The sequence below is a fragment of the Vanacampus margaritifer genome, chromosome 11 (genome assembly GCF_051991255.1).
Source record: "Vanacampus margaritifer isolate UIUO_Vmar chromosome 11, RoL_Vmar_1.0, whole genome shotgun sequence".
Lineage (NCBI taxonomy): Eukaryota > Metazoa > Chordata > Actinopteri > Syngnathiformes > Syngnathidae > Vanacampus > Vanacampus margaritifer.
Window position 1 is genome coordinate 3,152,027 of NC_135442.1, and position 25,474 is coordinate 3,177,500.

Here is a 25,474-nt window from a genome sequence, read left to right on the forward strand (position 1 = left end):
ACTTGTATTTATTTATTTATGATATATATCTTTTTTTTTTATTTCCATTTATATTTACTTTTTGTATTTAATCTTTGAATTATATTTTGTTATATCCGTTTTTATTTTTACTTGTATTTATTTATGATATATATATCTTTTTTTGTTTTTATTTCCGTTTATATTTACTTTTTGTATTTAATCTTTGAATTATATTTTTTATATCCGTTTTTATTTTTATTTTTACTCGTATTTATTTATTTATGATATATATATTTTTTTGTTTTTATTTCCGTTTATATTTACTTTTTGTATTTAATCTTTGAATTATATTTGTTATATCCGTTTTTATTTTTACTTTTAGTCATTTAATTATTCATTCATTTATTTATTCTTTAATTTTGGCAGTTTTGGTCCTCCATAGGTTCCAACTTGAAAATGTCAAGAACCTCAAAAGGGGGGGGGGGGGGGGGGGGGGGTCTTGCAAATCTTCAAACTAGGACCGCCGTAGCAGTACGCATTTATTGTACGTGAGCTGCGGCTCCCCTCGACTCTGCCGAGCATCTTTAATGAGATCTGATCCATTGGCTGGCTGCACATTTGCTTTACTGTTTTGGTTCACTGTCAGCCATCTCATTATGCTGTATTTGAATGCGGCAGGCAGCCACGGTATGAAAACCAAGCGTACAGTACATTACCTGCTCAGCCTCTAATGGTGAGTACACACAATTAGAGTCCAGCTGGTTAACACGGCAAAGTTTTTGAAATATCAGACCATTAAACAGACACCGCTCCAAATGAGCCCACGTGCTGCTCACGTATAAAGATGTTTAATAAGCAACATTAGCATATGATGATAATGATGATTATTATATTCATTCGCCGGACAGTTCATTAGGCACACCTTCACAATCTAATGATGGGATAAAAAAATAAAAAATAAAAAAGAAGCTGCATGGACAGTTTTATTTTCTATAACTTTATCCAGTCGCCCGTCAAATGCACAATGACGCAAACAACCAATCACACTTGGCCTTATGAACAATTTAAAATCTTCAATAACCACAATATAGAGAGCACCTAAAAAGTATATATTTTTTTTTACCCCTTTAAACTTTATTTAAAACTTTTAAACACATTGTAAACATATTTGACACAAATGGAAGCATAAAGTGTAACACATGCGCACGCACGCACGTATCCATATACTGTTTATATATTAGGGCTGTCAGTTGATTACAATTATCGTAATTGATCGCATGCTTTCCGTAGTTAACTCGCGATCAATCGTAAATGAATCTCGTTATATCACCAAATACTATAAGATTACTGTTGCCAATGAACTAAATGATACAACCACATTTGTAAGTGATTTATGAAGTTACAGTTAAAAGGAGTATGAAACATTGAGTCATAGATTTTATGTTGAGGTCATTTTCTGCCACTAGGTGGCATTAGTGTTTCATTTTGGACAGTGGTGACAGAGCAGTTGGTATTTGGAACATGAAGCAACTTGTGGACTGCAGGACATTTTGTTCATTGTAAATTACGAGTCACCAGCCGCCACAAATACATAAAAAAAAAATAAAAATAAAAAATCACATTAATCATTGTTAAGTTGTGTTATGGTGAATCCTTTACACAACGTTGTACGTAACATAAAGCATGAACAAGTATTTCAATTTGTAATGCCTTTAATGCTTCTTAATTCGAGCAAAATCCATTTAATAACTTTTTAATGACGCGCAGAAACCCTGCGTAAAGAGGCGGGGCCTGGTGGAGTGGCATGCGACGGTGACATTTGTGGTTGTCGAGCGCATCAACATGACGGCTATGAGAAAATATAACATAGTCCTACTTACCCTTTGCCGGGGTTGACGGCAATGGCGTAAGGCTCGCCAGCGATGTCGGTGATCAAGCGCGTGCAATTTGGTCCCTTGAGTTGTCCTACATTTATGGAATATCGCAATTTCGTCCAGTGCGCCGTGTAATAGCTGAACCAGTGCATCCGCGAATGATCGGTCCAGTAGATATTCCCGGTGATCCAGTCGGCGGAAATGTCACGGGGTCGTCGGAAATCCGAACACTGGAAACAATTGGGGGGAAAAAAACGGATGCACTCATCGTTGGTATTTGTTGGATTGAAGGTTGAAGCGTTTAAAAAAAAATATATATATTTTTGAATGATGATTGCACTACCAGTTACCTTTTGAAATGAAAGTACTCTAATGTGACGTGGAAAACATCGGCAATTGAAAGACACTGGAAAATGTTGACATGTACAAAAAACAAAAAACTGACCTCAAGGAACTCCCAGTTTTTTTTTGTTTGTTTTTTTGGGACATTTGCAAATCACATTATGGGAGTGCCATCTTTGGCCAGACAAAGGGAGGGGCTTATCACTATATAGGTAGCGAGTCATCAATGTTTAGATCAGACCTCATCAGTCTTTGCTTTAATCCTTATTATTGAAGATGTCCAGGTATATCTGTAATAAAATTCATTGAGATTTTTGTGTTGCAACTTCGAATATCCAACCTAAAGCTAACTTTCGCGGTCTCCGAACGGTCTCCGAATGGTCTCCTTCCACTGAATGAATTCAGCAATATACAGAAATACAGACGGTGCCGAATACAAATGACACTAATTGACTACACGCATATTATTTCTGTATGCGCCACAATTGATTTGTTTCATGTGTAATGTGTGTTGTTGTTTTCATAGATACTCACAATATTTCGAATGTTCGGTTTAGTTTGACTTCTTTCCACACTTTCTTTGTAAAATATTCCACCCGGGTTGAATTGGGTAGCCCAGATAAACTTCTGGTGGTGAAACAAAGCATCCATCCCGATAATGCGAGCGTTGTCCTCAATCTGTGCCAGCACTTTGTGTCCGTGGCTCTGGTTAAACGGGTACGCAAAACTTCGAATTTCAGTGTCATTAGCTATGTAGAGCACTCGATCCTCCGGTCCTGCCCGCACAGTTGAGGGAAGAAAGCGGGACAGAATTAGCTGGGTTTCATTTGAAAAAGAAAACATTGTTCTCCTGAATGAAGAAAACAGCGATGGCCGCTATAAAAGCTTACGGTCGTCATACCTTTTGTTACGCAGTTTCCATCGATCTCCTTATAATTTCTGTCGCACGTGCACTTGAAAGATCCTTTCGTGTTTGTGCAGTAATGAGGGCATGCGTCAAACTGCAGGCACTCGTTTGTCTCTGGAAATAACCACAACACAATACTTGAGAGAGTGCTTTGCTTTTAACATACTAACCATAAACCATAAAGGTTACATTAAGAATATTGATTTGGACACCTTGAGAGGTGTTTTGAGTTATTTGCGACGGCATCAGCAAAGAGCGAGCAGGCAAAGGTCAAGGGAAGCGCTGCAGTGCTGACAAACTCATAAAGTCCACTTTCGGACAATTTCCTCATTTACATAATGAGATTCTCCTTATTTTTCTGCATGTAGTTAAAACGTATGTAAAAAAAAAAAAAACCTTTGATCAATAATTCACATTCATAGCAAGTATATCCCATTAGGGGGCATCAAAATTCAAAAGTTGAATCTAAAAAAACAGCACACTTTGAAATAAAAGCACTGGAAAGATGAAGACTGACATTTCAATATTGTGTTTTTTTGGTGTGTAATTCTTTTCAGCACCATGATATTCAAAAATGTGCGTTCAAATGCCAAAGATCATGAAAGCGTTTGAGCTTCATAGTCTTTTTCTAATGTATTATTTGCTTTCCGTCGCTGCTATTTGAAAATCTATGTGAAAACCTGTGTGTCCATTTTTGTCATATTTTTTTTACATTTTGGGGATGAAACTGAATCCAATCATCCCAAGAACTTAAAAATTGAGAAAAAAAATGGGCGTAAGTGTTTTTCACGTAGGAGCGACGTTTTGCTATTTACGAGAGTTCGGTCTTGTTTTTAGCGCTTAACTTACTTCCACAATCAATTGCTGTACGCTGGCCAATGGCAAAACCTCGCATGTGTGTGTTTTTAGCGCTAAGCTAACCTGGGAGGGTTCGTTCCTTTGAACCAGCGTCGAAGTTTGCAAACTACTTTTGAGGTAGGACGACGTCTGAGGCCAGCCGCCAAGTAACGACGTTGGTGTTGATACACTGTTTTGTTGACTGATTGCTTATGTCATAATTTGGGTTAGGTTTGGGTTCTGAAGGAATTAATGAATTTTGTCCTCTTTGCGTGTTCCAAAAATGAAGATAGATTTAATGAAAAAAGAAAAATACACCTTTGCAAAAATGATTTTTAATCAATCAGAGATCTCTGGACAGATAACAGCCTCTATCATCACTTAAACATCGTGGGATTCAGAGCGTCAAATGTGCTTCTTCCGGGTGTCGAACGGCTTTTATAGTTTAAGGACCTCCTCTCTTTTATTTGTAGACAAAACATATCTCTGAGTACTTTTCCAGAGCAGATGGCGTAAACAAGGTCAGATTTGGGTGTGTGTTCGGGACTGAATATGTTATATAGTTGAAGGTTCTATTTTTCCCCATAACAAAATCTCACAAACAAGTTGAACCAAATTTACGGTGGCCGTGACTGATGAAGAAAGTAAAGAGTGTGTGTGTGTGTTATTTCAAAGCAAATTTTGTTTTCAAGACCGAAATGTGCGTGTACAAAATAAAACAAGGAATTTTGGACCAATCAGTGTGCACCAGCCCAAGGTCAGACCATACCGAGATCAACACCTTCTGCTCTACTAAGGACACAAAACATTTCGACAAGGTTAATATAAAGAATTGGGATGTTCATAGTGTGTAACAATGGTTAATAAAATAAAATGAAGAATTAAAAATGCTACAATATCTAACAGTTCGTTTTTATTTTGCTGCTGTCATGGCTTGAGTTTAGCTTCGGTTTTGAAAGTTACCGTTGCCTCTTCGCTCTGCTTTGCCGCATTCGGGTCCACCTCCAAGCCACGTCGCGTCAGCTTAATAGTATCATGTTCATTTCAGTTCAGTCACTTTTCCGAAAAGCGGATGTCACGTGAAAAATCACGACGATACGCTACGATTCATTCACACTTGAATCGGAAAATTCCGATTTGGCCTTTGCATCTCAATTCAAGTCAGGCCAGCGAACGGCAAAAGTGGATCATCAACTACCGTCGCACTGTCCTGACTTGTGGTTCCTCTTGAAGCCCGCTTTGCACCGGCAAACGCCGCTGGCGTCGGTCTGGTTGCAGATGGCGTCCTCTCCGCACGGATTTGTTTGCTTGCCACATACGTCGCCGCTGGAGACTACAAATACAAAAACACACGGGCTTTTTTTGATTACACGGCCGCCCTCTGCCTCTCAGACACCTGCTGTGCCTTCCTTTTGATGTGCAAAAGCCAAAAGGACAGCGCGGCCTTTCACATCACACGCGACACAACTCACAAACAGCGGCGTACATACATCGGCATAAATAACAAGACATCACAGCTAAAAGGAGGAGATGGTCCCGCCTCCCGATAACCTGCATAGCTTCGATGGAATCGGTCGGCGACGGACTCACAGGCTTTGCAGTCCTGCTCGTCGGAGCCGCCGTCGCCGCAGTCGTTGAAGAGGTCGCATTGGAGCTGGATGGAGACACAGCGTCGGTTACCGCAGGTGAACTCGGTCTTCCCGCACGGCCGCGGTCGTCCAGCCGCCGCCTCTGCTTCGGTACAAAATAGCACAAGACTTTTGAAAATCTTCATACAAATTGTGAGACACTCATGATATATATGCGATGGTGATATACAGTAATTGTTCATGTTGATCATTTAGATGCTGAATGAAGACTGAATGACGATTGAACTACCGGTTACCTTTTATCGTCTTAATGACCCGAGACAGACGTTTAGACAAAAAAAACATCAAGGTTGTGTAATAATGAAAGTACTTTTTGAATTGAAAGACACTGGAAAATGTTGACATGTACAAAAACAAAAAACTGACCTCAAGGAACTTCTAGTTTTTTTTTTGTTGTTTTTTTTAGACATTTGCAAATCACATTATGGGAGGGGCTTATCACTATATAGGTAGCGAGTCATCAATGTTTAGATCAGACCTCATCAGTCTTTGCTTTAATGCTTATTATTGAAGGTGTCCAGGTATATCTGTAATAAAATGCATTGAGATTTTTGTGTTGCAACTTCGAATATCCAACCTAAAGCTAACTTTCGCGGCTTCCGAACGGTCTCCCTTCCAATGAATGAATTCAACAACATACAGAAATACAGACGGTGCCGAAACCAGGTCCAGAAAGTTAAAATCTTGTTACAGTTCGGCTTTAGCCTCAGGTGCTAGTTAGTTAGCTAGATAGATAGCACCCATGGTGCTTGTTTTACCCGCTAGGGAGCTAGCTAGCTAGCTAGCTAGCACTAGGGGCTAAAGCCAAACGGTGGCAGGGTTTTTACTTTCTGGACCTGGATTTGCCACCACAAGTGCAAATACTTCATGCAGGGCTTCTCATTTCTCAAACACCTTACAGGGGAGAATTTTTTTAGGACTCCGTCATAATCTCTATACTAATGAAACCTAAGGACCATGTGCACCGCTAAACGCCATCGGAATGGTACATTTTTTATTTCAACCTAAATATTTCTGACATGTTAAGGAAGGTCATTATTTTCAATATTTATCCCTCCTCGCAAGCTGACAGGCACGGCTTCCACTAACAACTTGGCTGGAGAGTTGTGTCAATTTACCAAGTTCCGCGTCTACGGTAGTTTCTGTCAATCTAGTACGAAATTTTAAACATTTACGTTCGTCCACGATTTCTAATAATATAATGTTTGATATTGTTGGCCAAGACTAGGAAAAAAAACGGATCTAAAACAGCTGACATGAACACTTTACACTAAACGGTAAAGATGACGGGAGTGTGATATGATGCCGGCAAAACTCCAAAATTTCCTTCTGATTTCAGTTTTTAGTCTGAGACTGTGAAAATGTATAAGTCCAATAATGCGAGACGCCATCATTCTTACCACCATTTAAGAAACAAAACGCATCCACAGCCAGTCCGAATTTTACATACACATCACCAACTTGGTTATTGCGTGACCGTTACGCGCAACGAGCTCGTCAAATATCGAGATCGGCAGCAAATTGAATCGTAGCGCAATGTGACGTGGGAGGTGAAAAAAGGGAAGGAAGAAAATGAAGTGATAGCAGGATGGAAGGGTGGCATGATGAGACCGAGGTGAGATTGAGAAGATGGATGGAGGGAAGAGGCGTACAATGGAGGGAGGTAATGGAGTGAAGTGAGAGATTGATGGCCGGATCAATGGAATTAGAGAGGAATAGAAGAGGGAGAGAGAGAGAGAGGATGAAAGAGTGAAATATGAATGAAGCCATTTGTCCCGTTCGCTCGGGCCTGCTCGGCGCCATCGCTCAAATCGGTGTCGCGCTGCACGAACATGTCAGGATGTCGCGAAAAAGAAAACGGCGACGCGGCGGTGATCGTGCAAGCAACTTGAAGGGACGGATATTCGGGTGGCGCAACACATGAAGACAGACAAGATAACAATTTTCAAAGGGATAAATGCACTTGAACCACTACAAAACAAAACAAAACCAAACATTATTACTGCAGATTCCTGTGCAATTGTGACTGTTTCCAATTGCCTAACGTGGGAGGAGCTAAGTTTAGTTGTTAGTGGAAATTATGGAGAGTCTTTGCCATGCATGGAAATGAGTCCTTCTGATGCCCCCCCCAATTTCTTTTTTTTTTAAGAGTGATGTAGTAAGATGACTTTAAAATGTTGCAGTACAGCCTTTAAACTGCTTGGTCAAAACTAACCCATTTTTGGTCAGAAATTGGGCTGACCCACTAATTGGGTCAATTTGACAACTTTTTGTGGTTTTGTGACAAAACAATCCCATTTTGTGGGTTGTTCTGTACAAATGAAATACATAAATAAATATAAAAAGGGTAGGTAACATTGTGCAAAACAAACCAGTTGATTGTTCTGATGCAAAACGACGCAAATTTGGGTCAAATTGACCCAAATTTGGGGGTTGTTTTGCACAAAAAAACGAGCTAACTTTGTACAAAGCAACTCAGGAAATTGGATTGTTTTGATACAAAGCAACCCAAAGTTGGGTCGAATTCACCCAATTCGTAGGTCATTTATATATATATATATATATATATTTATATATATATATAAATAAATATAAAGGTAGCTAGCTTTGTACAAAGCAACCCAGAAAATGGAATTGTTTTGATAGAAAACCACCCAATGTTGGGTCAAATTGACTCAATAATCGGGTTGGCCCAATTTTTGGCCAAAATTGGTTTAGTTTGACCCAGCGGTTTAAAGCATGTATATTTCCAATTAAAAATCCAATTAATATAGGCAATTTGAAAATGTTTAGGTCAGTCAACAGTTATTCACTTGTTATTCATATTTGCAATAGAATGACCGTATCACCGATATACAGTAAGTGCAAATCGTGTTCGCGTCCCAACACACGACACATACACGATACTCCATCGGCCCTTTGACTAAAACGTCGGCAGTGGATTGATGCAGCGTGTCCTCACCACACTCCTCCTCATCCGAGCTGTCACCGCAGTCGTCCACTTTATTGCAGACTTGGTCGGCACGCAGACAAACATGATTATTTCTGCAGCGGAACGGCCTCGTGGGAGGGCAAGCAAGTTTTTCTAAAGATGAAAGGAGATAAAAAGCAAATGGTTACGGCTTTGTGAGGGACACCAAAAAAAAAACCTGCGCACCACACATTTAAATATCAACAGCGTTGGAGGGGGGGGGAGGGGTGTAGCGGCTCATAAATAAGTTGAAAAGAAGACGGCGACGTGGTCTTTAAAGTTGAGCGCGACCCACCGCACATGCCCGCGTCCTCGTCGGAGTTGTCGCCGCAGTCGTCCTTGCCGTCGCATATCCACGCGTGAAGTTTGCACAAGGTGTTATTGCAGATGAATTCATCAGCCCGGCAAAAGAAAGCACCTACGGCCACACACAAAGAAATGAAACACTCCCCCACATTTTTTTTAACATTAGCGCACAATGAGAAGTCTATTCAAGCTAACAAAAGGTGTTACTCCGACCCATTTCTATTGCCCTCCATCCTTTTGTAGTGTTTTTCTTTTTTTTATCCTTGGCATGTAGGTGGGAAGCACTTGCGTATAGTGCTGTCAATATCAAATATTTTTAGAATCGATTATTCTATCGATTAATCGAATAATCGGAATTATGTTAATTTTGCAGTAAAGTGTATTACAAAAGCATTTTTCCCCTCATTACGGTTTATTAACGAGTGATTGGTGTTACTTCATATTCGTATAGTGATTAAAAAAAGAAGGGGTATTGATGCTGTACTATGTTAAAAGTTCGGTCATTGTTTTCCAAAGTAAAAACAGACGTTTGCAAATGTCTTATTTTGATTAAAAACAGAAGGACTACAGAAATCAATGAACAATTACTGTTGTTATGCTAAAATCAGAGGATTTGGGCAATTTTAAATAAAAAAAAATGGCTCCAAACGATTACTCGATTATTAAAATGGTTCTCGATTAATTTGACAATCAATGACTTTGTCGATTAGTCGATTCATTTTGACAGCTCTACTACCATATGTAATAGTTCTGTTCAGCTTTTCCAAATATAACTACATGATATGAACAATGTGTAATTTTTTTACCCAGTTCAACCCGCATGATGGACAAAAATAATTTAATTTACAGGGTTCTAAAAATGTTACTGGGTAATCTTTCAAAATATTTTCAGCATATATTGTCAGAATACATTGTTTGTATGAAATGTATGCATTTGCACATGTTTGGAATAAATGATCACATGACCAGAGCCGTTTACTTCCTGGTTGCACCTTGAGATGAAGATGGCTTCCTCAACTCGTCGCGGTGTATGAGACACACCCACTCGCACCCTCCACCTACCCTGACTGCAGTTTTCCTCATCACTGTGATCCATGCAGTCCATAACGCCGTCGCAACGCCAGCGTCGAGGGATGCAGTGCGCTCGGTTTAGGCACAGAAACTCATCTTCTCGGCATTCCTTCACGCAGCCCGTCTGCCGTTAAAGCGTAGATGCAAGACGTATGTTCTTCCGCCGGCATTGATCCCGAGGCATATGAAGGCGTACTGACCTCATCCGAGCCATCCAGGCAGTTGTCGTGCCCGTCACAACGCAGGCTGGCTGACACGCAGCCGCCGCTGGCGCACACGTACTCGTTGACGGAACACGAAGGGGCCACTGCCAAGAAGAAAAAGGAAAAAAAAAAACATAAGCGCACAATCACACATGTCCATGGCAAAGGTGGTTAAAAATAGAGATCGACTCATATGTTTTTTTCAGGGCCGATATGATACGCATTATTAGCAGTCAAGGAGGCCGATAACCGATATTTGGAGCCGATATTTAATTTCAGTAAAAGAGAAAAAACATTGGTGTTTAATTATAACAAAAAGTTCCGAAAACTCCCAAGATCAGCAGTATATCTTAAAAGTTAGTGAAAACTTAAAAATATTTTTTCATTAACTCATTCACTGCCATTGACGGTTATAGACGTCAAAATTTCATTTGAACTATTTCTATTAGTTTAACATTCTGTCCACTTTTGTTAACAAGAGTATGAAATCCCAGGAATGTTTTTTTATTGTACATTTAGAACAGATATAAAATTTGTGATTCATCGTGAGGTAACTATTGATGATTAATTACCATAAAAAAATGTAAATCGCCTGACATGATTTAAAAAAAAAGAAAAAGAAAATTAAAAATTAGGGGCGAATAAAATTTTAATCGTAGTTAATCGCATGACTTCACTAGTTAACTGACGATTATTCACACATTTTATATCCGTTCTAAATTTACAATAAAAAAAATTGGTTTTCATGCTCTTGTTAACAAAAGTTGAAAAAAAAAAAACTCATAGAAATAGTTGAAATGAATTTTTGACGTATATGGCCGTCAATGGCAGTGAATGAGCTAAACTTTCACATATCTCTGCTTTTCATTTCAAACAAAAACTGAAGGTGCAGAGAGTTCCCAACATCTCTAATAAAGTCATTTGGAAATTTTAATAAATAGTTACCACAGTTCTAAACTGATCTTTTATCAGCCATCAGATTTTTTTTTGAAAAGGTCGATACCGATATTAGTCAAAATAACAAATATCGGTGCCGATAATCGGTCTATCCCTAGTTAAAAATAGATTTTTTTTTTAACTATTTACTACTACTACTACTATTAACTACTAAAAAAAACTGCTGATAAAGACGAAATATAATGCAACGTTTTATTCCGCGGCTCTGATCAATGATGTAATTGATCAATCAAGCAAATTAAGCCATCACAGCCAATCACCGTTTTTTTTTTGCATAAAATGCAAACTAAAAAAAGTCAAGATATTTAACAAGAAAAAAGAGAGCGCGAGTACCTGTTGCCTGGCAGTTTGTCTCATCCTCTCCCATCTTGCAATCTTCTTGGCCGTCGCACAGCCACTTTTTGGAGATGCAGAGGTTGTTGTGACACCGAAATTGATCGTCGGCGCAGTGCGCCTCGCAGCCTTTCTGTCAGCCAAAACACCACAACGGAAACGCAAGCTTTATGATAGGAAACAAATGTGCAAAATGTGGTACATAACACCATGGACAGTCACGATCCCGTTTTTTTTCTTTTTTTTTTTTTTTTTTTGCAAATGCCCACGCAGCAGCGAGAGCAAATCTTACACTTGAGAGTAAAAACAATGTTCGTCACCCAAGCTTGAAAATAGCGAGTGTGTGAAGAGGCACTCGTGGAGGTTTGCGTTGCGCCTCCACTTTGGAAAAGCAAACCTTTGGAGCTCATTTGCAGCGTTTTAGCAAATGCGCATTTCAGCCCGGCTCAAGGTTCCGAAAAAAAAAAAAGGGCTCTGGGAGTTTAACGCCATTTAACTGTTGTGACCCTCAAAGCGTCCCCCACTGGGGAGGGAACATCCCTGAAAACAATTGGATAAGGGATGCGCTGGGAGGAATTAGAGATGGAAGATGCAGTGCAAATGTTGAGATAAAGGCTAATAATAATAAATAATGACCCGTGTTTGCCGCTGAATTATGCACATTGTCATTATTATTGATGACCTCACTTCGATGAAACTTGAAAGCGCGACTTGTACCATTGATGTTTTCCCCTCAACGTATCTTACTGGAAATGAGAACCAAAGGGATTTAGCACACAAAAAAGACATTTTTGATGCATTTCAATCTGGAAGAGGGCGTCGCCAACCTTTTGGAAACCGGCGGCTGCATCTCGGGTGCCGAAGAGTCACCAGTCCGATACACACTTCTGAAATATCGACTTTGCTCCAAATGACAGGAGCGCGGAACTGCCACATGTTCAGTAAACATTTTTGACTGGCGTGTACGTTCAAACGTACGCAAATACGTACGAATGTACTTACAGGCTAAATGCTACAAACAACATATTTTCCCATAATGCCGCGGGGCATTACTTAAAAAAAATAATAATAATGATCCACATTATATCAATACGTTTGAAAATTAAGCACAAAACAGTGTTTATGTGTAACTTTTATGAGTTATTATTATGTCTGCGGTGCGTGTTTTCGGCCACCACGTCAAAATATGAGAAAATGTGCTATGTTCGCGAGTATGTTTGAATGTATTTGCATATGTACGTATTTAAATACTGTATTTAAATACGTTCGAACGTACTTTGCTCGTAAATACGTTCAAACGTACTTTGCTCGTAAATACGTTCGAACGTACTTTGCTCGTAAATACGTTCGAACGTACTTTGCTCGTAAATACGTTCGAACGTACTTTGCTCGTAAATACGTTCGAAAGTATTTTGCTCGTAAATACGTTCGAACGTACTTTGCTCGTAAATACGTTCGAACGTACTTTGCTCGTAAATACGTTCGAACGTAGTTTGCTCGTAAATACGTTCGAACGTACTTTGCTCGTAAATACGTTCGAACGTATTTTGCTCGTAAATACGTTCAAACGTACTTTGCTCGTAAATACGTTCGAACGTACTTTGCTCGTAAATACGTTCGAACGTACTTTGCTCGTAAATACGTTTGAACGTACTTTGCTCGTAAATACAGTAAGTTCGAACGTACTTTGCTTGTAAATACGTTCGTATTTGCTCGTAAATACGTTCGAACGTACTTTGCTCGTAAATACGTTCGTATTTGCTCGTAAATACGTTCGAACGTACTTTGCTCGTAAATACGTTCGAACGTACTTTGCTCGTAAATACGTTCGAACGTACTTTGCTCGTAAATACGTTCGAACGTACCGGCCAGTCAAAAATGACAAAAAAACGACTCCACAATGGCAGTTCCGCGCTTCCAAACAAAATACCTTTAAATGTTATTATAAATATTTGATAGTCATTTAAGTGAAGAAACTGATCATGCTAATGATTCCTCACAATAATTAAGAAACATTTTATTCCCCTAAATCTCTATCAGTGTTAACATTTTCAAATGATGGTTTCTACAGCATTCCTAGGAAATTACAATGTCCCCTCACTGGTGATTAAAATAGGGAATGTGCTACTCATGTGGGCACCATGTTTAAGTAAGGCCTCATCCTTAAAAGAGACTTCATATTTCAGAATTTTAGTGTTTGCGTATTTTTGTTTCATTAAAATGTACTTCATCGTATCTTATTATGAGCAGAAATCAAATGTATATATTCTGACAGGTGTCTTATTTGTATGATGCAATTGAATAAAATAGTTAATAAAATCCACCCAAAGATGTTTCTTATGAACTTTTCTTCTTTTTTTATGTTAATGTTTTACCCGGGGTTGTTTCAAGATCATAAGTAAACAAAAACTTGCCTCATCTGAATTATCCAAACAATCGTAATCGCCGTCACATCGGAATCGGGAGGATATGCAGTCTCCGTTTGTGCAGGCAAAGTCTTTGTGGTTGCAGGTGACCGGTGCTGGCAAACAAGTCAAGAAATCGGATTTTTTTTCAAAACAAAAACAAGCGATACAATCATGTCAATGAGATTTACAGCAAACACATCTCCAAATATGGTCATTAGCCAAATGTTTCTCTTCACAATGATGTGCTAATGCCTTGAAAAAAAAACAAACAACACACGTTTAGATAATTAGACTCATTTTGTATGGATGATACGGGATAACAGCGGCGGCGGCGGCGGCGGCGGGCAAAGCTGATCGCCATGTAAATGCATTCAATTCTGCTTCTGCAATCGACGCGGGCAAAACTCTCTGAAGCCAAAATGCTGTTGCCGCCATTTAGCGGGTCCCAAAGGACGATATTAGGACGCAGCTAAACAGCTGCATCAGATCTACTGTCTGGGCTCTCCCTCTCATTATCCTGGACCGTGTGTGTGTGTGTGTGTGTGTGTGTGTGTGTGTGTGTGTGTGTGTACTGTACATGCATGCGCGCATCTCTACTAGAGCTTATGAATAAAAATCCAATGTTTTTACTTTCCTTACTTGCCATTTCCAGGCCGTGCTCTTTAATTGCGTACAACCAAACATGTCACATTGAGGCACGCACTTCCTAGCCAGATGTCAGATAAAAATTCCTTTTCAAATATGAACAAAATGTGTGCTTTTAATTAAGCGCTGTCAATATTGAATATTTTTAGAATTGATTAATCGAGTAATCGGATTCATTTTAATTTTGCATTAAAGTGTATTAAAAAAGCATTTTTCCCTTATTACTGTTTATTAACCATTCATTGGTGTATATTTTGTACTTCCTGTTCGTATAGTGATTAAAAAAGGGGGGATTGATGTACTAAGTTACCGATTCGGTCATCGTTTTCCAAAGTAAAAACAGATGTTTGCAAATGTCTTATTTTTATTAAACACAGAAGACAATCAGTCTTCTTTCATGGAAGGTCAGGGAGAAAAAAAAAGATGCTCAAAACGATTACTCGATTATTAAAATAGTTGTTGATTTTTGGGCTCTCGTGCATTCAAATGACAATTCAAGGACGACACAAAACTGCTGAACAGCAAACCAAGAATTCATTTTGTGCATTTTTTCCCACCCAGAAATAAATAAATAAATAATCAACTCACTCAAAATTATAAGGTTTGTCCACCATTTAATTCCAAATCCGCTTATTATTAGGCCCGCTCACGTTGTAGGATAGCGCAATGTGCAACTAGTGCAACTAAGCCACATCTGCCATCTAGTGGTGAATGGTGATATTACAACTTCAAACAGTCCCCCCCAATATTCTGTGACTTTTTTTTTTAACCCTATTTATCGTCGTTATATATAGAAAACGTATATTGAATGTTTATCTGCCTTGAGCTACTAAATGATAAATTTTAGGATGTCAATGATTGAAGGCCATTCATGAGCAATGTCATTTATGAGTCATGTGATCGACGGGATGGTTCGCACTTCAGGTTCGTCAGGTGACTCACTGCAGTTGTGCTCGTCTGAGTTGTCTCCGCAGTCGTTCTGGCTGTCGCACCTCCAGTGGTCCGGGATGCAGTTGTTATTCTCGCAGCGGAATTCATGAGGACCGCAGGTCTTTTCATCTTTTTCGTCAGGTGCAAACAAACATAAAGACAAAAAAAAAAAAAAAAAAAAAAAGCAACTTCAAAGAGCATGAATATTAATGCGGCGCTTGCTATCATATTTCGCGGCTGTAATCATCGCATCCTCCGGGTTTTCGCCTGAGCAAGTTTGACACGGAGTTCAAAAGACAGTATGTTCACCAGAGGCCAACACACCATAAGATGAAATACCTGACTGCACTCGCAATCACCCTCAGCATGATTTATGGCAAAAAGACCCCCCCCCCCACGCCCCCGATGTACAACAAATGTACAACTTTCTACTAAAAGATATTCAGCAAGAGTTTTGGAGCATAACAATGTTGAATCATTCCAAGCTAGCAGCCACGCAAGGCAAACGAAAGCGAGAACATTGATGTCCTTTTTTCTTTATTTTGATTTTTCCTCGTTCCCCTTTTGGCTGCAATCCAGTTTCTAGTTAAGACTACTGGACACTTACAGTTACTACATGTTCTTGGTTTTTAGTTTTAATGCCTGTGATGCTGGACACGTGGGTTTTTCCGTTTACAGAGGTGAGCAGTAACAAGCTAGCGTCTGTAGTCATCGACGCCGAACCCCTGCAGTTAACTTAATTAGATAAATTGCTGTTTTTGGATAATTATTCCAATTTGATATTTTTGTCTATTTGACGTTCATACGTTCACTAGAAAAACGAATAAACAGAAAATCAGTTGACTCAGTACTGAAGTAACTTTTCATTACATACTTATTCTTGCTCAAATAATTGTTTGGCGGAATACTTTTTACTTGTATTTGAGTCACATTTTTTGAAAGTAACAGTACTCGAGTACAATTTTTGCCGACTCCAACTAACTAATTCATAAAATTATTATAATATTATATATATATATAATAAAAATATGTACTGAACTGTAAAACAAGTGTGATATTGATTTGTGTTGAGGTCATTTTTCTGCCACTAGATGGCATCATTGCATTTGTAAGACACTGGTGACAGCTCAGTGCGTTTTCCTTTTCATATTAACTCTTTGACTGACAGACGTTTTCAGAAAAGGGTTGCCTTGGGTGCCAGCCGATTTAAGCATTTTTGACTGATCTTTCAAGGTCCACAGAAAATTATGTGTTTGGACTATGGAAACACACAGACTACCAAATGAAAGATTGGACGCTCATCTTTCATCAGAAAAAAAAGTTTGTTTCTACCTTATTCCGTTTTTCAGTAATCAAGAATAGAAAATGGTTAGTTTCACCTCTGTTTTGAAAAAAACGTATATTAACGTCTTTGGCACTCCTCCATAGGATTTTACTAAACGTTATTTAACATTTTTGGCAGTCAAAGAGTTAAGATCTATCGAATCTTTAAAATGAAGTAACTTGTGAAATTCTGCATTTTTTAAAAAAATTGGAAAATACAAAGTGACCCCAGTCGCCACAAATATATGTATTATTATTAAATTTGTTACTACTAAATTTTGACGTGGATGTGTCTGCTGCGACTGGAATCCTCCCAGTTCACGCTTTCCAAGTAAGGGGCGGTCATTAAATGCGCGTAAAAAAAATTTGTGCCGTTAAAGGATCTTTAAATGAACGCACTAATTTTGACACCCGTAATTCCAACACTATTTCACCTGAACACATTTCAAAGTCGTATAAAAAACTTTGGATTGGTCTTTGAGTGGTTTCACTGCAGTTCATTGGTACGTGCGAAATCGGCATTTCAGGAACGATACGTCTGGAAATCCGTCTCGCTACAATCAAGACGAGTAGAAGGTCTTGAGTGAGGGGGAAGCCGAGTGTAAAATTGATTCCGTTTAAATCACATTCCCGGCCAGCTCCAACCGAGACAAGCGGAATGTTGTGATTTATGCTTAAGTGGATTTCCGCAACTCACCGCAATTAGCCTCGTCCGACCCGTCGGCGCAGTCGGGGTCCTCGTCGCAGACCCACAGCTTGGAGATGCAGTGCATGGAGGCCTTGCACTGGAACTGGTCCGAGGAGCATGTGCTCTCAGCTGCGCACACACACACACACACACACACACGCACACACACACACACACACACACACGCACACACACACACACACACACACACACACACACACACACACACACACACACACACACACACACACACACACACACACACATTTGAATGGAACTGTACAAGAAGGAGTAATTGTAGATATTTAACACATCTGAAATTTACATAGTAATGTAAAAAAAAAATTGAAATTATTCACACAAATCATGCAATGGTCATAAACTCACAATGTCTCAGACAGCATTTTTATATTGGCTGCTGCAGTGTTAATTGCAACACAGCATTCAAACCCACATCCCGTCTTTGGAAGAGGGCAAGTAATTAGTTTCACCCTAATTGGAGAACCCCCCCCCACCCCTCCAATCTATTCTTTTTCCTTCTGAATGCCTTTCCATTCTCAATCGGCCCGGCCGTAACCCCTATCGCAATCACATGCAAGACAAATGTCGCAATAGGAAAGACATGAATGTGTAATGATACTCTGAAGCGGAGACAAAGCGGTCCAAAAGTATTGAAAGAGAAGGAAGGCTCTTCTCCAAAATGCTTTGAATACATTTGGATTATTCGGACAAAAAAAAAAAAAAGATACTGTATAAATCTTTTTACATTTTTATTTTACCACGTTCAGTGGACAGACAGTGGATTTTGAAATTGGAAAAAAAAAAAATCTGAATGTGACTTAAGACGTTTTATATACTTTTATATACAGACGCTCCCCTACTTACGAACATTCGAGTTACGAACAACGGTACATACGAACATGTCTGCGCGCATGTCAAAAAATGTTCGGAAAGAGATGCTGTAAGTTCGATTTTGTATTGCGCACCTTTTTCCGAGTACTGTAGTGCTTCTTTCTGCCGCTAATACCGCCGCTTGCCGCTGTGAGAGCTCACCCAGCATTGGAGGCTCAGCAACGTGTGGAGGAGGAGGAAGAAGAAGAAACGCCTGTCGCTCATAGATAAAGCCATCGCACTCTTCCAGCAGCAAGACCCAAATATTGAACGTTGCACAAAGGTTGCAAATCAATTGAATGATGCCATACAGTGCTACCGCATCATTTATGATGAAAAAAGAAGAAAACTGTGCAATCGTCGTTAGATCGCTTCTTTCGGCCAGTTTCTAGTAAATCCTCCAAGGAAGATACTCATCAACCCTCATCTTCTTCTCCGCGACCCTCAACTTCTTCCTACATTGAAGTTACGGAGGAGGAAGTAACTTTTGAAGCCCATTCCAGCGACGACGAAGAACCTCTCATGATATAAAATCCTCCTCTTCCTCCTCCTAAAAGCATCGAGTACATCTTCCAAAAGTAAGTTAAACTTCATTTTATTTATCTTATTACGTACATGTACATACTGTGTGTGTCTCTCGCTCGCTCTCTCTAACATACGTAGTACAGTACTGTACGTATTCTCTTTAAACATAAATTATAATACAAAATATAGCACTGAAGCAACTTACGAACAAATTCACCTTACGAACGATCGCTCGGAACGTAACTCGTTCGTAAGTTGGGGAGCGTCTGTACATTTTTTTGAAGGGATTTTAGCCATTTTCTGAATTGCAAACATGATATATTTCAGTGTTTCACAATTTCGCAATCCTGAAACTTACGGCAATCTGTCTCGTCCTCGCCATCACCGCAGTCATCTTGACCGTTGCAGCGCAGATTGAGAGGAATGCATTTCTGTTTCCTGGTGCACTTGAACTGGCCTGAGAGGCAAATGTAGGTCTCTGAAAGAAAACATTTGCAGAAAATGCTTGTCATTAAGCAGATTATTATTCATCCATCAATTTATTTATTTTTTTAAAGCACTTTTGGGTCATGAGTTAGCCCAGAGTTGGTACAATATATCCGTTGCAAGGGATCCTTCATAGAACAACAAATTACAAATACAACACAAACAAAACAAAGAAACAATAGAACAACAGAAAAACAAAAAGTAACAACAAAAAAATCAAAAAACCAAACAAAATGAGGTTATATAGTCATGTCAAGTAATCATGTTCACGTAGAATCAAAAGATGGGTAGCGAATGGGCAGGATGACGGACAAAGGCGGTTCTATTACGAGGTGTAAGTGTGACATGCTGGTGTTACATCTGGCAAGTACAATGAACTCTAAGATAAGACGATGGAACATTTCAAAATTAGAATTTACAGCCTCCTCCAAAAGTATTGGAACGGCGAGGTCAATTCCTTTGTTTTTGTTGTAAATTGAAGACATTCAGGATTCACTCGAAAGATAAATATGCGACAAAGTTCAGAATTCTATCTTTTATTTTATGGTATTTGCATTTTAGATGTGTTAAACACTCTTTGGACCAGATTGGGTTTTGCAAAGATGCCATTTTCACTGAAGCAACCCCCTTCGCTCCCGGCTGTTTTATTGGATTTGGACCCACAGAATATTGTGCTCAATTGCTATAAAAACATGGAACCTACCAAAAGAAAGATTAGTCTCTTCTTTCATCAGGAAAAAAAAGTATATTTCTATCCGTTTCCATTTTGCAGCAATTAGCATTAGAATATAGCTAAGTTTCACCATTATTCACAAATCTGTTGAAAACAGCTTGTTGCAACATGACCCTGGATGATCTCTTATACTCTGCTGCTACCGGCTGGTCGTTTTTGTAATAACTGCCATTTCTTCAAGCGTTCTCTTCAGTTCAGAGGCTGCATCAAAACCTTCTGAATGCTCTAACATAAAAAAAAAATAAAACATATGAATACGTCTTTGAGACAAAGGTAATATTTAAATTAGAACGTATTTATATGTTTTTGGGAGCAAATGAGTCATTCACTTGAAGACCATTTAAAAATGTCTGTCCCAATACTTTTGCTCATTTGAAAAGTGACGGGCTTCAAACAAAAGGTGAGTTGTTGAACACATCGAGATGTAAATACCATGAAAGGAAAGCTGCAATTCTTGAGTTGTGTGTCATATTCATCTTTTGATCTGAAACCAGAATGCATTCACTATACGCTGTCCCAATACTTTTGGACAGGAGTGTAGATGAGAGATATTTGCAAGTAGAGGCAGTGTTAACTTTAGCAATGGACTTAGTTACTCTCACTCTCTACATTCAGCCAAAGAAAGACTGGCAAGGTAGGACAGAAACACTTTCATTCTTGTTTCGATTATGTTCTCCTTGTCGGGGGCATTCTTTCATTTGCCATTATCGCCAAAGTCCTATTTTCATGTGTGGCACCATGGGGTATTGTGGTCCTAATCAGCCCCATTAAAAAAAGGTGCGAGGAAAAGCTTGTCGCGACTGGAGTGAAATGAATGAATTTCTCCTCTTAATGTCATCAGCGGTTCATTCACTCTCTCACCGCAGTTGGCTTCATCCGAGTTGTCGCCGCAGTCATTCTCGCCGTCACAGATGAAAGGCGGAAGAGCGCAGAGACCAGTGCCACACTGGAAACGTCCTGGCTGGCATTTGAATTCCGCTATTGGAATAGAAACACAAACTTTAGACTGTCAGAATCCTTTCTTGAAAATGCCATCAAATGATGATGATGTGGCGTGTAATTATATATTTACTTGCACGCAAAATACTGTTTTTAGAGACATCAGTCAGCCTTTGTTTGTATCTGCGAATGTTCATAACTCGGATGTTCGTAACTAGAGGACTACGTGTATATAAGATAGAGGAGGACGTCATGGTGCTCATTGCTTTATAGAACTGCTCTAGACAAGAGCGAGTTACACCGCAATTTGCGAATGGATTGTGCATGCATGCTTGGGCTCAACGTGTCTGCTCGCACTAATCGAGCTTTCGCAAAAGCCGGCATTATTTCTGAGGAGCCGCACGCTAACAAGACTGGCTCTTGACAAAACTACAATGACGAGGGAGGGAAGCTGGCGTGTTGGATGGAGAACTTGCCAAGCTGTTTGATTTGGATTTGTGGATGAGGATTGATCAAGAGTAACGTGAGTACATTGTTAAATACTTAGTTTTACTCCACTGACTTTTTAAAAACATAGCTAGTGTTAGAAGACTATCTTTGTCTTCCGCGTGTTCGTTGTTGTTCGGGTAGAGAGAATGTTGATTTTCTGAATACAGACTGGAGATCAGTGAACAGGTCCTTCGAAGGATTTATTTTACAGAATATTCTGGACACAAGCAAGTTTACAGACAAATGGCTGCAGTTCCTCTCGCAAGTGTGTAGTTACAGCGGACTCACAGCATTCTTATACTATCTTGAACCCCCCCCCAGGAAACAGCCCCCAGTCCTGAGTTCAATACACATGACGACAGCCGGAAGTAGATGAGACTTTTTACACTTTTACAGCATATCATCCAAATACACATTGACTTCAACCCCAGACACTGGCCCCTTGATGTGGGAACAGACGAGGTCCCCCCACCCAGACCTCATTCAATACACTTACCAAGCTCTACTGAGGAAATTAAAACAGTTATGACTAAACTAAAACAGTTATAACTAAATCTGGGCAAAAGACCCTCAACACTAGCAAGTGAAAGCATGCTAGCATATGATTTGAGCTAGCGTATGTTTAATAGTGCCTTATGTGTGAGTTAAATACAGAAACAGCACCCGCAACTGAGACTGCACCTTTTAATACCTTATGGTCGTGAAAATACGGTACTTACTGTTAATGTTCATCTGACTGTTTTAGATTTATGGCCTAGAATTGTTTTCCCATACAATTATTTACTCTAATTATGATTTGACTGCTGTGCCGTGGACAACTTGTATGCTTATTATGCCAGGGAAGTAATTAATTAAATGATATACAATTGATGACTTGAATATCTCGAAATCAGTTTGAAAGCGAAATGTGACTCACGACAATCTGCAGGTTCATCTGATCCGTCACCGCAGTCATCCACCGTGTCACATTTCCACCAGAAAGGGATGCACTCATCCGTTCCGCAGCGAAACTATTCGCACAAAAGCGTAGCATAAATAGAATAATAAATGCAAAGTCAACATGAATCCTCCATTTTATTTTCAGCTGTCTTCATAGCAAAGACACAAATCAATAACGCAAGCATTTCGTGGGGCCAACCGAGCATGTCAGAGGAATGAAGAAAAGAAAAGCAGCGCTTTTTGCCTTCGGGGGGGAAGTTCCGATGAGGACGGGAAAGTAACATCATTAAAGCGGATCGCCTAATGAGAAGGCAAAGACACACTGCTGACCTGGCTGGAGGTGCAGTTGGAGAGACAGGTCTTATTGTCAGCGGCTAGGTAGAAATTACTGGGGCAGGCGCATTTGTGTCCCCCGCCAGGGGAGAGCAGACACAGGTGGCTGCAGCCTCCATTTGCAATCTGACACTGGTGCTTGGGCACTGCGTAGCAAACAAAACACAATGACGATACTCAACGCAAAAATTCTCAAGGAGACTGCGCGCGCAAGTGCCAGATGGACTTTGTACCTTCAGGCTGGCGCAGAGAGTGGTAGACCTTGATGGATTTGATGGCCTGCCAAGAGTTGAGGAGCTCCAGCCCTTGAGCGCCGCTCGTCTTGTGAACTCGCCGAAGTGATTTGGATTTGCCGTCCGTCCAGTAGATAAAGTCCTCGAACAAGGTCAGTGCCATTACCCCTTGGATGTGATCGTAGGACACTGGGGAGGGACAGATGGACTTGCTGGTATTTTCAGAGGGAAATATTCTCTTTATGCAAACATGGTCCGTCTGTGTTGATTTTAGAGAATGGTATTGCAACCACTACTATGGGCCTTATTTACGCGAGGCTTGTGCATGCAGAAACGGGCGCAAACTTGATTTCCCACACAAACAGATACGGAAGATGATTATTCATTAATTGTACCCGTAATGTATTTCACTTTTCGTCATACATTTCTCAGTTCATTTATAAAAAAAATCCACTATCCTAAGCCAACAACAAAGGATTCGAAACAAACAACAAAATAACCACATACTGTCATTTTTTTTTTCAAGTGCAATTAATTATTTTGTGTAAAAACGACCAAGAATGGTACAAAACTGAGGAACAGCAAACCAAACAAGAACTCACTTTTTGCATTGAAAAAAATTAACTCACTCAAAATGCTATGAAGTTGCTATGTTTGTCCTGAAAATTATTCCCAAGGTGCATTTTTTTTTTTAGGCCTTTACACTCTAAAAACAGTTGGTCCACAAACAACCAAAATTTGGTAAAAAAAATGGACCAACCCAACATTATGGTTTACTTATTTAAACCTAAAAGTTGGGTCAAATGAATAACCAAGAAACCTTTTTTTTGGGGGTTGTTTTTCATCTTATATGTTTGAAAGGTGATATTACAACTTAAAGTCACCGCATAATTGCAGTTTGGCTGCCACTAATTTGCATATTGACGGAATAAAAAAAAAGTTTTCAATATAAATATATTTTTCAGTTTTTTTTCCCAGGTTTCCCCCCTCCCCCAGGGACCTCCAGTTTTTGTGTGGAAAACATATAGTGAATGTTTCTCATTGTATTTTGAAGATTTTTGGGGGGAATCATGTGGATTATGTTACCACACAATGTAGTGCCTGCTCTTTATATATATGGCACATAACACACATTCATTGGCTTTGTTGAATTACACTATTGAAAACCCTAAAATCTCTTCACTGTAACTACATATTACCTTTGTGTTTCTGTGAGCCTTCCATATTGGCGAAAAGGATATGGTTGTCATCTGCCCAATACAGCCTCTTGTTGGTATAATCAATAGCCAGAGCAGTGGGACTATAGATCTCCTTGTCGATAATGACCCTTTGCCCGTGGCCATCCATGCCGATGCGTCCGATGTGTGGCGGTTCACAACAGTCTACCCAGAATACATACCTAGTCAGTAGAACACAAGAGTTCAGTCAACACATGAAATTCCACAATTGAACCCACAACATAATAATCATTCCATGCACATACCCTGTCTGCGAGTCCAGTACCAGATCGGTGGGGTTCTTGAGACCTGAGCTGATCAGCACAGTCGGATAGAGACCGTTGGCTTTGGACACCTCCAGTGTTTTCTTTTCTGCATCACACCAATAAAGATTCTTTCCAATCCAGTCCACCGCCAAGGCGCTAGGAACTGCTGTTTTGTGGACGATCTGACAAGCCAAGAACAGGACGATTCAGTCTCACTGCAGCAAACCAAATACAAAAACAGTCTACACATACCACATACCGTATTTGTTTAATAGCAGAACATCCTTTTTAAAAAACTGTCTCTTTTGATTAGGAGACAAAAATAAGAGGAGGGAAACAAAACACCCACGGCAAAAGCAATTATTTTTGGCAATTGTGTACTGCGAGCATAATGAAGCATTCTGATTCAAAAGAAGTTTAGGAGAGCGCCATCGATATCGTTGGGCGTGATCAATACTTTCAGGGCAGCAATTTCTTCTCTGTTGGCCTTCAGTGTTTCGGATGCCTCTGTGACCTGCCGTTGTTCAAAACATTTATCTTTTTCGGTGCTTTTGATTCTGCCATTTGTTTATTTCTCGTTGGCATTCCGTGCATGCCATTAGAGGGCAAAGTGCGATAGAAACGTAGCGAAATGAAAACAGTGACAAGATAAAATAAATAAAAGGAAGACGGGGGCGTCTAGTGATAAATGCCAGACTGGCAAAGGTGGTTATAAAATACACATAAAGGAAATGTGCATCTGTTGGTGATCACACGGACACTTGTAGAGATCTCGCAGCTACTTACGCGTTATTTGAACCGTTTATCTTAAATTTGAGACTACAGATGCAGTGCCTAAATCATTTCTGCTGTGGCAAGGCAGATAAAACAGTGATTGATGATGGGAACAATATAAATATTCAACTCGGCCGTATCCTGATTATATTCAGACATTGGCGCATTTAGACAATTTTTGGGGGGGTGCTTCAGCAACGGATAAAGAGCACCCCCAAAAGAGATTAGAACTGTGTGTTATTTT

The 25,474-nt window shown here is 39.7% G+C and overlaps 1 protein-coding gene across 11 annotated transcripts in view; it reads right to left on the reverse strand.

Moving 5' to 3' along the window:
- lrp1bb (low density lipoprotein receptor-related protein 1Bb) overlaps positions 1 to 25,474 on the reverse strand; it is a 258,634-nt gene that overhangs the window by 24,229 nt on the left and 208,931 nt on the right. For 8 of the 11 annotated variants that reach the window (XM_077579279.1, XM_077579282.1, XM_077579281.1 and 5 more), the window contains 20 exons: positions 24,457 to 24,638; positions 24,173 to 24,372; positions 22,974 to 23,162; positions 22,738 to 22,886; positions 22,385 to 22,478; positions 20,902 to 21,018; positions 19,180 to 19,299; positions 17,415 to 17,534; positions 15,407 to 15,523; positions 13,826 to 13,932; positions 11,412 to 11,544; positions 10,119 to 10,225; positions 9,910 to 10,042; positions 8,837 to 8,959; positions 8,533 to 8,655; positions 5,512 to 5,655; positions 5,120 to 5,254; positions 3,079 to 3,198; positions 2,712 to 2,953; positions 1,842 to 2,065 (listed from right to left, as the gene is read on the reverse strand). In XM_077579279.1, the coding sequence (XP_077435405.1) occupies positions 1,842 to 2,065; positions 2,712 to 2,953; positions 3,079 to 3,198; positions 5,120 to 5,254; positions 5,512 to 5,655; positions 8,533 to 8,655; positions 8,837 to 8,959; positions 9,910 to 10,042; positions 10,119 to 10,225; positions 11,412 to 11,544; positions 13,826 to 13,932; positions 15,407 to 15,523; positions 17,415 to 17,534; positions 19,180 to 19,299; positions 20,902 to 21,018; positions 22,385 to 22,478; positions 22,738 to 22,886; positions 22,974 to 23,162; positions 24,173 to 24,372; positions 24,457 to 24,638 (2,879 nt within the window). The remainder of the gene's footprint in view (positions 1 to 1,841; positions 2,066 to 2,711; positions 2,954 to 3,078; positions 3,199 to 5,119; positions 5,255 to 5,511; positions 5,656 to 8,532; positions 8,656 to 8,836; positions 8,960 to 9,909; positions 10,043 to 10,118; positions 10,226 to 11,411; positions 11,545 to 13,825; positions 13,933 to 15,406; positions 15,524 to 17,414; positions 17,535 to 19,179; positions 19,300 to 20,901; positions 21,019 to 22,384; positions 22,479 to 22,737; positions 22,887 to 22,973; positions 23,163 to 24,172; positions 24,373 to 24,456; positions 24,639 to 25,474) is intronic. The other 3 variants (XM_077579277.1, XM_077579276.1, XM_077579274.1) reach the window with 1 other exon arrangement.